This window comes from Arvicanthis niloticus, chromosome 6 (assembly GCF_011762505.2).
Source record: "Arvicanthis niloticus isolate mArvNil1 chromosome 6, mArvNil1.pat.X, whole genome shotgun sequence".
Taxonomy (NCBI): Eukaryota; Metazoa; Chordata; class Mammalia; order Rodentia; family Muridae; genus Arvicanthis; species Arvicanthis niloticus.
This window is the reverse complement of record NC_047663.1, coordinates 34,119,382-34,131,814: the sequence shown is the minus strand read 5'-3', so window position 1 is coordinate 34,131,814 and position 12,433 is coordinate 34,119,382. Positions and strand designations below refer to the sequence as shown.

Genomic DNA, 12,433 nt, shown 5'->3' with positions numbered 1-12,433 from the left:
AGTTCAAAGTCAGTTGTAACTCCAGTTCCAGGGGACACAATGCCCTCTTCTGACATCCAAGGGGCACTGCACACATATGGCATAGATACTGGCAGCCAATACTCCCATGCACATAAAATAAAAATAAATAAATATAGCTGGGTGTGGTGGCTTGCACCTTTGATCCCAGCACCTGGGAGGCAGAGGCCAGCCTGTTCTACAGAATGAGAACCTGTCTCAGAAAACATCAAAAAAACAAAACAAAAACAAAAGTAGAAAAACAAAACAACAATGTGGTGTTTTGAATACGTGTGGTCCAGGGAGTGGCACTATTAGGAGACACAGAGTATTGGAGGGGGTGTGTCACTGTATGGGTGGGCTTTGAGACCCTCTTCCTAGTTGCCTGGAACACAGTCTTCTGTTTGCCTTCAGAGCAAGATGTAGAAATCTCAGTTCCTCAAATGACATGTGGGCCTGGACATTGCCAAGTTCCCACCTTGGTGAGAATGGACTGAACCTCTAAACCTGTAATCCAGACCCAGTTAAATGTTGTCCTTTCTAAGACCGTCCCTTGGTCATGGTGTCTGACACAGCAATGGAAACCCTAACTAAGCCAAACAACAAAAACAAAAAACAAAACAAATGGGCTAGGGAGACAGTTCAGTGGCTAAGAGAATGTGCTGCTCTTGTAGAAAGATCCCAAGTTCAGTTCCCAGGACCCTTCGGTAGCTCTCAATCTCTTGTAATCCCAGGTCCAGGGGACCCAATGCCCTTGTCTTGTCACCACAGGCATGCACAAAAGCAGACATATATATTTAAACAAAATGAATCTTTAAAAAACAAAGCCAGGAGGTGGTGGCACACACCCTTAATCCCTGCACTCAGGAGGCAGGTGGATCTCTATGATTTGAGTGAGTTGCAGGACAACCAAAGCTACTCGGAGGAATCCAGTCTAGAAAAATAAAAACAAAATAAAAAACCCAAAACAAAACCAATAAATAAGTCTTTAAAAAACAATGAGGGAGAAAGTCACACTTTCAAAATCTCAAATAAATATTGTTATCGAAATTAATTTTGCATTTGGCAGGATTATGAACAAGTAGCAGTGAAAATTTCTAACACTTATTTTCACCCCATTATAAAAAGAAATTGCAGCCAGGTATGATGAGTCACCTGGGGTAACATCTTCAGACCCCCCAATCTCAAAAAAAATTACAGATGTAGGCTCAAAATAAAAGAGTGGGAAAAGATATGTCATTTACCTACCTACACATCTCAAAAAAAAAAAAAAAAAAAAAAAAAAAGACTCACCAGCATTAAAAAAAAAATTCAAATAATTACCAGTGGTGGTGTAATCCTTTTATCTCAGAGTCAGAAGACCTCTGAGTTTGAGGCCAGCCTAGTCTACAGTGTAAATTCAAGGACAGCTAGATCTATGAAGAGAAACCTTGCCTTGAAAAAACAAAAACAAAACCAAGCCTGGCAGTGGTGGCGCATGCTTTTAATCCCAGCACTTGGGAGGCAGAGGCAGGCGGATTTCTGATTTTGAGGCCAGCCTGGTCTACAGAGTGAGTTCCAGGACAGCCAGGGCTATACAGAGAAACCCTGTCTCGACCCGCCCCCCCCCAAAAAAAAAACAACCCTCCCCCCCAACCCCCCACTGCCAAAAAAAAAAAAAAAAAAAAAAGAAAAGAAAAAGAAAAAAGAAAAACCAAAACCAACCCCCCAAAACCCTAATTAATTCACCTAGGAAGTGTTCAACTTGAACTGATCTTAGAAGACAAAGAGGGCAAACAGACAAGAGCTAGAATAGTAATTAACAGTAACAGGGACAGGTCATACTGAAGATAATCTTTTTGTTACAGATCGTTTCAGGAATTTTTTTTTTTGGCAAAATCATATTGTTATTAATAATGAGACAACAAAGATGGGCTAATTTAGCCAAAAAGAAAGCAGAAAGAATCAAAGAATTAAGGAAGCCAGTCCTAAAACAAAATTACCATGACAGTATTTAGATGTCTTAGTTGGGCTTCAAAAACGGCTTTTATTATCCATGAAATGCAAAACAATTCTTACAAGCATTGTCTATCTACTGACAGCAACATCAAGTTTCCATGGAAACAACATTCTTTTTTTTTTTAAATTCGATATTTTATTTATTTACATTTCAGATGTATCCCTTTTCCCATCCCCCTATTAACCCCCATCCCATCCCTCCTCCTTTTTGCTTTTATACCGTTTAAATTACATGCAAGAGTTGAGGAACTAGCAACACAACAGATGCAAATAGTCAAGGAGGAAACAACATTCTACTCACTTATTGTACTACATTCTTCAAGAACAGTCAGTAAATAATATTTGTTCTAATGGGGAATTTACTGGTGATAGAGACATTATGAGAGAAAAGTATCCATAACATAATTTTACCCAGCACGTGGGAGGCAGAGGCAGGCAGATTTCTGAGTTCGAGGCCAACCTGATCTACAGAGTGAGTTCCAGGACAGTCAGGGCTACACAGAGAAACCCTGTCTCAAAAAACCAAAAAGAAAAAAAAAAAGAAAAGAAAAGAAATGGGTCTTTGAACTGGATAAATCTTTCTGAAGTGTTACCCAACTTCAGGTATTTTATTATAACACAAAATTGACCAATATTATGTTCATAACCAGTGAGCAATTAAAGGTTTATTTTTAGGATTTATTTATTTATTTTATGTATATGAGTACATTGTAGCTGTCATCAGACAGACCAGAAGAGGGCATCAGATCCCATTACAGATGGTTGTGAGCCACCATGTGGTTGCTGGGAATTGAACTCAGGACCTCTGGAAGAGTAGTCAGTGCTCTTAATCACTGAGCCATCTCTCCAGCCCCTAAAGGTTTTTAAAGAAGAAAAAACTAAAGATATGTACTGGGTTTTTTTTTCATTTTTTGAAAATATGTGTTATTAAAACAAAAACCAAGTCAATTTTCCCCAGAAGTTAACAGTTGAATATTTAGAACTGTGTCTTTTTATTTAGTAGCAAAAATAACAGTTATCACCAGAGAGGTCATATTAGCACAATTATTAAAAAAATATACATTTAAAAAAATCGAGATTAGGAAATCTGTATTTCAATTCAAATTACTCTTAGACTCTACTCCAACATCACCTTCTATGATAGAACTGTGTTAAGTAACAATTTTGCCAGCTGGGCAGTGGTGGTGCATGCCTTTAATCCCAGCATTTGGGAGGCAGAGGCAGGTGGACTTCTGAGAGTTCAAGGCCAGCCTGGTCTACAGAGTGAGTTCCAGGACAGCCAGGGCTACAAAGAAAAACCGTCTTAGAAAACCAAAAAACAAAACAATTTTGCCGATTATAGAAAAACAGAGGACCCTGGCACCCAGCCTTTTGACACATCATCTCTACATAGTCCTGGCTGTTCTGGAACTCACGACATAGACTAGTCTGGCCTCCTCTGAACTCCAGCCAGCCTCCCAGCACCACTTTATGAATGATGGGATTAAAGGTGTGTGGCACCACCATTTTGAATCACTTTTTCCCATAGATTAGCCCAGCCTTGAACTGTAAGTATCTTCCTTCTTCAACTTCTCCAGTTGGGAGATTACAGATACCAGCCACTCATACATACTTGAATGATTTTACAAAAATTTCACTTTTCTTTTTTTTTTTTTTGGGGGGGGGGTGGTGGTGGTGGTTTTCTTTCGAGACAGGGTTTCTCTGTATAGCCCTGGCTGTCCTGGAACTCACTCTCTAGACCAGGCTGGCCTCGAACTCCCAAGTGATGGGATCAAAGGTGTGCGCCACCACTGGCCAGCTAAAATTTCACTTTTTAAAAAGGTGGTCCTAAGAGGCAGGAGAGCTAGCCTGGGAAGTTGAAGGAGACCCTAACTCAAAACCAAACAAAAAATCTCTCATTTCCCTCTTATTTCTTTTCTTTTAGATTTTATTTATTTTATGTATATGAGTATACTGCAACTATCTTCAGACACACCAGAAGAGGGCATCAGATCCCATTACAGATGGTTGTGAGCCACCATGTGGTTGCTGAGATTTGAACTCAGGACCTCTGGAAGAGCAGTCAGTGTACTTAACTGCTGAGCCACCTCTCCAGCCCTCCCCTATATTTAAATAATTATCTTTGATCATTTACAATTCAGTTTGTATTTTTTAGGGGTCACTTAAGACATTTACAAAGCGTAATTTTCTTTGTTGTTTTTGAAGGAGGGTCTCACATATAACATACACTCACAGTGAGCTCACTATTCTCCTTGTTACCTTAACCTCCCAAGTGCTGGCATCACTGATGTGGGCTCCCATGCTTGTTGTACAATTCATTTCAACTAGCTTTTATGACTAACAACAACAAAAAATGGTTTTTCCCCTGAACTATTTATATTTTAAAATCGCTTAAAATTTTGAATATTTATGTTCACTTCTTCTTTACTGTGACTTCTGGGGAGACTAGTCAAATTTGCAGTTGATCTCTCAAAATTCAACAAGTTCTTCAGGCATTTTGCCTAGAAACCTTATGTCATTTCTGCCCCTCCCCCATTCTCACTGTCCTTGATTTCTCCAGCCAGTTTTAATATTTAATGGTTTCATTTTAAGCAGCCCTACATCCTTGGACTGTTGTAAATAAATGATAATGTATAGGGACAGCAGATGGCTCCTCCCATAAAGGTGCTCCTCAAAAGCCTGACAGTTTCATCTCTGGGGCTCACATGGTGCAAGTGGGGAACTGCACCTTATTTTCTGACTTTCACACATGGGCTGTGGCATGACCCACCACCTCAAGACATAATATGCACAAAAATTAAAAACTAAAAATTACAGTATAGAGAATCACCCTCAAAATCTGTGGGGATCTGATTTAGTGTATTTATTAGAGATAGGGTCTCCCTAGCTTTGAACTCTGAGATTCTGCTTCCCATATGCATGCATGCTTCAAAAGGCATGCACCACCACACCTTATGCATGATCTATCTAATCAGGAAAGGCTCTGTTTTTAGCCTCGAGGTGGTGACTCATCTTTGATCCCAGCACTCAGAAGGTAGGAGTATATCTGCGTTCCAGGACAGCCAGGGGTATATAGATCCTGTCTTAAACAAAACAATCCCAAAACAAAAACAATACTAAGAAAAAGGTTTGCTTTTCAAAATTTTTAATAGAAAGGGTTTCCCTGCATGTCCCGGGCTAACCTTTAATAGAACTATGTATCACAGGGTAGGCTGGATCCTCCTTGCCTCATCTTTCGGCGTGATATGATATCAGGCACACAAACTTAAGTCCAGCTTGGTTTTGCTTTTATTACAATTCGAATTCATTAACACTAAAAGTCCATATGATCTCACACATAAGAAAGACTCTAACTTCTATTCCCGTTATTACAAAAGGAATAAAATTGTGGTGTCCAATACAAAAATCCTATTTCAGATAATCTCGGCAAAATAAAACGTTATCTACCTAGACCTAGCACAGAACCCCGGATCTCCGTCCTGCAGTTACTATTTTATCACTCTTCTTTTTATTCTTTGAAAGGAGGAAGAGAAAAACTGAAGGCACACTTCATTCAGACAAGTATGGAGGATCCGTCTAGACACTTTCTTAACATTTAAAAATGTAGCCCACCGCAGGTTCGCAGAGGCAGAAGTCACACAGCTCCCCTCAGGCTTTTAAACGAATCACCGCATCTCCGCCGGCGGCACCGAAGTTCTGAAGCCGCCCAAGATGCCCAGGTTTCCGGAGCAACAAGCCCATCGTCATCTAGCTCCGCCCCCGGCGCCTTTCCCGCCAAAGGCCGTTACCGCCGCGGAGCATGGTGGGACACGGTTGCAGGCTAGGTTTCACCCAATCTTTTTAAAGCGCCGAGCTGTTTCCAGAGAGGGTTTACCCCTGAGGAGACTGACTATCCTGGACTCAGCAGGAATTAGTAATAACCCCTTTAACCAGAGTATGTGATTTTTACCAAACGTCTGGCCGCTGCGCCAGCCAATCATCCCACAAGTCCAGGGCAGGAGGGACTTTTTCCCCTCCGTGCGGAGGGTGACGTCGCGCGTGCGCGAGCGTACTTCTGAGCACCCGTTACGGCCGTGCGCGTGCGCACTGAGTTGGAATAGCCGCTTCCTCCGGCTTCTCTTCCTCCCCCTCCCCCCCATATCAGTGCGCCGAGCTGATAAAGGCGCCATTTTGGACCGGCCGCGGGAGACGTGGTGCCGCTGAGGGCTCGCTCTGCCGTACGCTAGGCTTGGTGGGAAGGCCTCTTTTCGAGTCCGCGCTTTTCGTCGCCGCCATGTCAGGAGGTGGTGTGATTCGTGGCCCGGCAGGGAACAACGACTGCCGCATCTACGTGGGTAACCTACCTCCAGACATCCGAACCAAGGACATTGAGGACGTGTTTTACAAATACGGCGCTATCCGCGACATCGACCTGAAGAACCGCCGCGGGGGACCGCCCTTCGCCTTCGTTGAGTTCGAGGACCCGCGGTGAGGCAGCGTGGGGCTTGCGGCCTTGAGGAGATAGGCTGGAGTAGTTGGGGAAGGCTCCGAGGCCTTAACATAATGGGGGAAGGAGGGGCTCCGAGGCTGGGAGCGAGGCGCTATCGCCCCTGCAGGAGTCGAGTAAGGAGCCGAGTCGGCGCGTTGTCTCCGGTGGCAGGCCGCCTCGGACGTCCCCAGAGCCCATGCGCAGCCCCGGAGCGGGAAACTGAGGCGCTGAGGGCTGGCGTGGTGGTCGGGAGTCTGCCCGGCGTGTTTCTGGGTGGGGGAGGGGCCGGTCCTATTATGCAGCGCATGTGGGCTCTGGCCCCGTGGGTGCGCATGTGCGCTGGCCGCGGGCTCCCGAGTGAGTCGGCTCTGCCCAGCGGCTCCCTGTCCTCATCCCCTTTGCTTTCTGTGATCACACGCAGAGACGCGGAAGATGCGGTGTACGGTCGCGACGGCTACGATTACGACGGCTACCGTCTGCGGGTAGAGTTTCCTCGAAGCGGCCGTGGGACCGGCCGGGGCGGCGGCGGAGGTGGAGGCGGCGGAGCCCCGAGAGGCCGCTATGGCCCGCCGTCCAGGCGGTCAGAAAACAGAGTGGTTGTCTCTGGTGAGTTGACTTCGTGCGGGTTAAAATTTCCCCCGCGTGACTGGTTTGAGAACGGCAAGGGTTTACTTTTTTGCTGTTGCTGTTGTTTGTTTGTTGTTTTGTTTTAAACACGGGGTCTTAAACTCCTTCGGTCTTTGGGGTGAATTTAGTAAATAAAGATTACTGTGGTGGTGATTTACCCAAATTAGGTTGCAGTACTAGCCTATGAAGATCCTTTACAAATAAATTTGGACTCTGGATCTGACTCTTACCAGCTCTTTACCTGGAAACACTTAAGTACAATCATCAAGTATTCTAAAATAATCTTTGTTCTAATGTACACGTTTAATGTGGGACTGGAAAAGTAGTATTAAGGTGCGGGGAATCACTTTTTCAGGACTGCCTCCGAGTGGAAGCTGGCAGGATTTAAAGGATCACATGCGTGAAGCAGGTGATGTATGTTATGCTGATGTTTACCGAGATGGCACTGGTGTCGTGGAGTTTGTACGGAAAGAAGATATGACGTATGCAGTTCGAAAACTGGATAACACTAAGTTTAGATCTCATGAGGTAGGTTATACACTTATTCTTTTCTTTGGCCAGAATTGGATACAGTTTTCTTAACAGTGGAATTTAAAGGTAAGGATACAGGCAAGGGTGTCTTTTACCAGATTACCAGAGACCTGGTCTGTCTTTGTATTCATTCAGCTTGTCTGAAGACAGGTGAAAGCTTAGATCTTTCAATGGAAAGTTCTGTCTATCCAATAGGGAGAAACTGCCTACATCCGGGTTAAAGTTGATGGGCCCAGAAGTCCAAGTTATGGAAGATCTCGATCTCGAAGCCGTAGTCGTAGCAGAAGCCGTAGCAGAAGCAACAGCAGGAGTCGCAGTTACTCCCCAAGGAGAAGCAGAGGATCACCACGCTATTCTCCCCGTCATAGCAGATCTCGCTCTCGTACATAAGATGATTGGTGACACTTTTTGTAGAACCCATGTTGTATACAGTTTTCCTTTACTCAGTACAATCTTTTCATTTTTTTAAATTCAAGCTGTTTTGTTCAGAATGGGCTAAAGTGTTGAATTGCATTCTTGTGTAATATCCCCTTGCTCCTAACATCTACATTCCCCTCATGTCTTTGGTAACTTGTATTTTAAGTGATGTCATAGACAGGATTGTTTAAATTTAGTTATTTTCCATGCTCTTCAGACTGTGATATTATGTAAATGTCTATTCTGCTCTGGTTTGTGTGAAATGGGATGTTGGGGGTGTTTGTGGTTATCTTACTTGGGGAAGTTCTTATGTTTATCTTGCTTTTCATGTGTCTTTCTGTAGACATATCTGAAGAGATGGATTAAGAATGCTTTGGATTAAGGATTGTGGAGCACATTTCAATCATTTTAGGATTGTCAAAAGGAGGATTGAGGAGGATCAGATCAATAATGGAGGCAATGGTATGACTCCAAGTGCTATTGTCACAGATGAAATTGGCAGTATTGACCTTATACTAAAAGGCGAGGGGGAAAATGTAACTACCAGAAAAGATCTGCAAACATCTTATGCAGTTATCTTCAGCTACAATTGCTTTGCTTTTTAAAACCTTGGCAATTGTGGCAAAATTGCCCATTTTGTAACAGTTATTTGCTCCCTTCCCCCCTTTTTGTTTTAATAGGGACTAATGTGGGAAGAATGGCTAATTTGTCACAGTGCTTAGTTACAACTGTTAATGTGTGGCCTGCTGTTGGTGTACATGTGGGTACAGGGTGTCTATTTCCAAACAGAGTATAATATCAATACTGCTAAATCTGCATGTCCTCTGTGTGACTGATAGAGCGTTGTTATTTCATTTTTTAAAGACAAAATGACAGCAAAATATAGAATTCCAACGTATTAGTGTAGATAATCTAGTTGGGAGTACTTTAAGTCTCACCTTCCCTTTTAGTATTCATAATTGACTCATGTTTAAAACACTTTTAATTTACAAGCTAAATTGCAGATGGGAGCAATAGATTTAGTTTAGATTTAGGTGGGTAGTAATACCAGTAAACTTCAATTACATAACTTTGCAACCACAAAACCTGTGATACCTGTACAGTAACAAGTGTTGGCATTATCAGTTGAACTGTAAATATAAAGTGCTTCTTCCAGTTAGTCTCTATAGTGATTAAGTTTCTAAAATTTATCTGAACACCATACAGAAACTTGTTTTGGGGAATTTGATAGTTATTGATGTACATCTGTAAACTGATGACAGACATAACTCATCATTCCCCAGAAACTTTTTTTGGTTACAGTGTCTAACATTTTGCCTCCTCTTTTTTGGTTTTGCTGGTTATAAAGGTTTGGATTGGAGAGGGCTCACTGGATCCCAATCCTTGGAGCTGGATCATTGGATTCAAATCATAATGTGGATAGGATAGGGAGGATGAATTACCAGGATTCATGGAGCGGGATCAGATTACCAGGAACATAGGAGTGGATTCCTTCCTGCCCCAACCAAACCGCATTCGTGTGGATATTTTTTTTCATTCAACTTAATTGGCTATTCCAAAGAATTTTTTTTCCTATTTTTGACGATTGGAGCCCTTAAGATGCACGATGGAATTGTGTTTTGCATTTTTTGGTAAAAGGAGCAAAGCGAGGACCTGGAGATATACGCTGGAGCAATCTCCTTGGAAGGATTCAGCACGAGTAGATGGTAAACATTTAAAGGGGAAAAGGGGGGGTTTGTTTAAAATAGTAAATCAGTAAGTCACTTCTAAATTTAAAGAAAACAAAATTGGAGTTGAAAAATAAGTAGGTTTCCAATTGGCTATTGCCGTTTTTCTTTGAAAAATAAACATTTTTTAAAAAACGATGCATGGTTGTCCTTTTTCCTCTTCATGTAAAATTTTGACTGGGTAACTAGTGTATCAGTTATTTAAGATTCTGATTCTGTTTATGTGTTAGTAAATTAAAAGATTCTAATAAATGATAACTGTCTCTGTTGTGGAAATTTTAAGAGGGTAATAACTGAGTGTAAGGCAGTTACATATGTAACAGTTGTGTAGGGGGTAATGGTCTGGAAAGTAATCTTTCATATTTTGCTAAGTAACTTAACAGTTGTTTATTTTGGTAATGCTTTAGACAAAAGAGGCTTTTGTACAAAGTTGCTTGATAGCTGCTAAATTTTAGCTTTGAGATTCTCAGTGGAACTCAAATTCAGTATTAACATTAGCAAAAGTATTAGACTACAACGCAGTTTTTTTGGTTTTTATTTTGGACAGTATGCTGTCAACTGCTTGTTGAGTGAATCAATACATTGTAAATCTTTTCAGCCAGAGTATTCTGTCCCCAAAACTGTTCTGTATTAAGTCAGCAATTACATATCTTAGTCTATTATTGCATAGTAGATAACCCCTTGAAGCTGAATCTTCATCTTACTTGGATTAGAGAATGGAACTTTTATTTAAAATCCCAAGCTTGTGATTTCCTCCTGTTTAGAATGAATAAACCACTCTTTCAGGACCACAGTAGAAATAGATCTTTAACTTGAGCTGCAGGCTGATTATGAGATTATTCAGATGTAATGTAAAATTTAAAGGAGACATGAATTTTGATAGTGTAAGAAACAGGTTTCAAGAAATTTGCATGAGATCTCAACCTGTTCATTTTAATGACCCTATACACTGTCCTGAAGGAAGCTAATTGAAAACTAGTATTTCACTGTAGGTAAAGCATTCAATAGATTCATTAAGGTTAAGGAGCTGTGTTACAGAATTCAAAGTACAATAAAAGGGTGAAGAATTAAACATGGTATAACTGGAAATTTATGGTGTTTTTAGGTAAATTGTACAGTCTGAGGAAAGTTCATTTCAATTTTTTTCCCCCTTTCCCTCCAGAGAGCCTCACTGCTCTCTGGTCTAGACTTTTGTAGATCTTAGACCGGGCTCAAACCTCCAAAGTAAATCCAGTCTCTCAGATTCTGGGATTAGACATGAACCACCATTCCCAGTATTATTAGAAGGTTAAAAGTGAGCCAAATAAAAGCAAATGTGGGTTTATTTTGAATGGCCTGTTTTAAGTAGTTCAGCTGGAGAGAGATGTATTTTTTGCCTTACTGTATGTAGGTTTTAAGGCTTAGGAAATAGGGTTATACCCATACTGACAATTTATACCACTTTGGAACTACAAATACTACTTTGATTTCCACCCCTCCCCCTTCTCTGTTCCCTTAGGATATTGTAGGGAATCTATGATTAGTTTTTCTAACCAAGAAAGCACTTAAATCTCTTTAAGCAAGTACTTTCATAACATCTGATTGAATAACCCAACTTGCTGTTCAGCTCATCCTACTGAAGACAAAGGTAAGAAACATTTTCTGATACCTAGCTTGGGATCTGGGTTTTAAGAACTAAAGTTTGTAATGAATAATTGCTCCTGACTTGCAATGTTCCTTTCCTTTATAGTTTTAATAATTTTGAGTGTATAAATCTGCCCATCTCAGTTCTGGAGTTGAATATAAGTTCTAAGATCTGTTTTTCTTAGTTTTGTCTATGATCCATGCTTTTGTAGGGCTGGTGCTATTTTCAGCTTTCTGTGGTCAAAGCCAACTTTTGGTGTTTGCCTTTTTGCTTTGTATATGAAATTTGTAGCGAAATTACAAATGAAATAAATTATATGTATTTAAATAGTATTAAAAGGAGAGAAAGTATTAGACTGAGTTCTGTTACAACAACCACTTGTGGCTTATTTCCATCATGATTTGACAACAGATCGACAACCCACGATACCCGAATACCACAGACTGTTTTTATTGAGCCAATTGAATGTAAAATCTGGCCAGAATAGATGCCTTTATTGTGTAATTCGTGTAAAGTCACACAGGCATTGTTGAAGGTGTTTTTTATATATGACGTATATGTGATAAGATCTTCATGTAAAGTCTGACAACCGTGAATCCCAAATATATCTCTAGTTTGGGCAAGGAGTTATAGAATTGTACTAGTACTGCAGAGGATTAATGTTGCTATATGTAATTTTGGGAGTGAATAAAAAGCTGTTACTTTGGAACCTTTATTGAGATTTAAGTTCTCCATCCTTTTAGACTGAATCAGGTACTAAAAAGGTGACACCCACAAAGTATATATTCCATTACTACATTGTTAACACTGTAGCAGACTTCATGGAAGGTAATACCCACAATATATAGTGTAGTATTCTTGAGGTAGGTGTTTTGATGCCAAGTTATTTTTTTAAGATTTTTTTTTTCCCCCTTAGAGATGGTGTCTCTGTAACAGCCCTGGCTGGCCTCCAGTTCTTGGAGAACTGCCTGCCTTCCTGAGTGCTGGGATCTTATTTTGGTTGGTTCGGTTTTTTTTTTTTTTTTTTTTTTTTTTTTTTTTTTA

General features: G+C 40.9%; 1 protein-coding gene across 2 annotated transcripts; it reads left to right on the top strand.

The window, feature by feature from the left end:
- Nucleotides 1–6,067: 6,067 nt before the first annotated feature.
- Srsf1 (serine and arginine rich splicing factor 1) lies at nt 6,068–12,104 on the top strand. Of its 2 annotated transcripts, XR_004607044.2 has the most exons (5): nt 6,068–6,462; nt 6,885–7,069; nt 7,446–7,618; nt 7,817–8,500; nt 9,387–12,104. XR_004607044.2 is itself a non-coding variant. In XM_034504702.2 (4 exons), exons 1-4 carry the CDS (start codon nt 6,269–6,271, stop codon nt 8,009–8,011), a joined length of 747 nt encoding a protein of 248 aa, XP_034360593.1. In that variant the 5' UTR covers nt 6,068–6,268; the 3' UTR covers nt 8,012–12,104. The 2 variants fall into 2 exon arrangements, 1 of the variants encoding a protein (XP_034360593.1); XM_034504702.2 differs by having other exon boundaries at nt 7,817–12,104.
- The last annotated feature ends 329 nt before the right edge of the window (nt 12,105–12,433 follow it).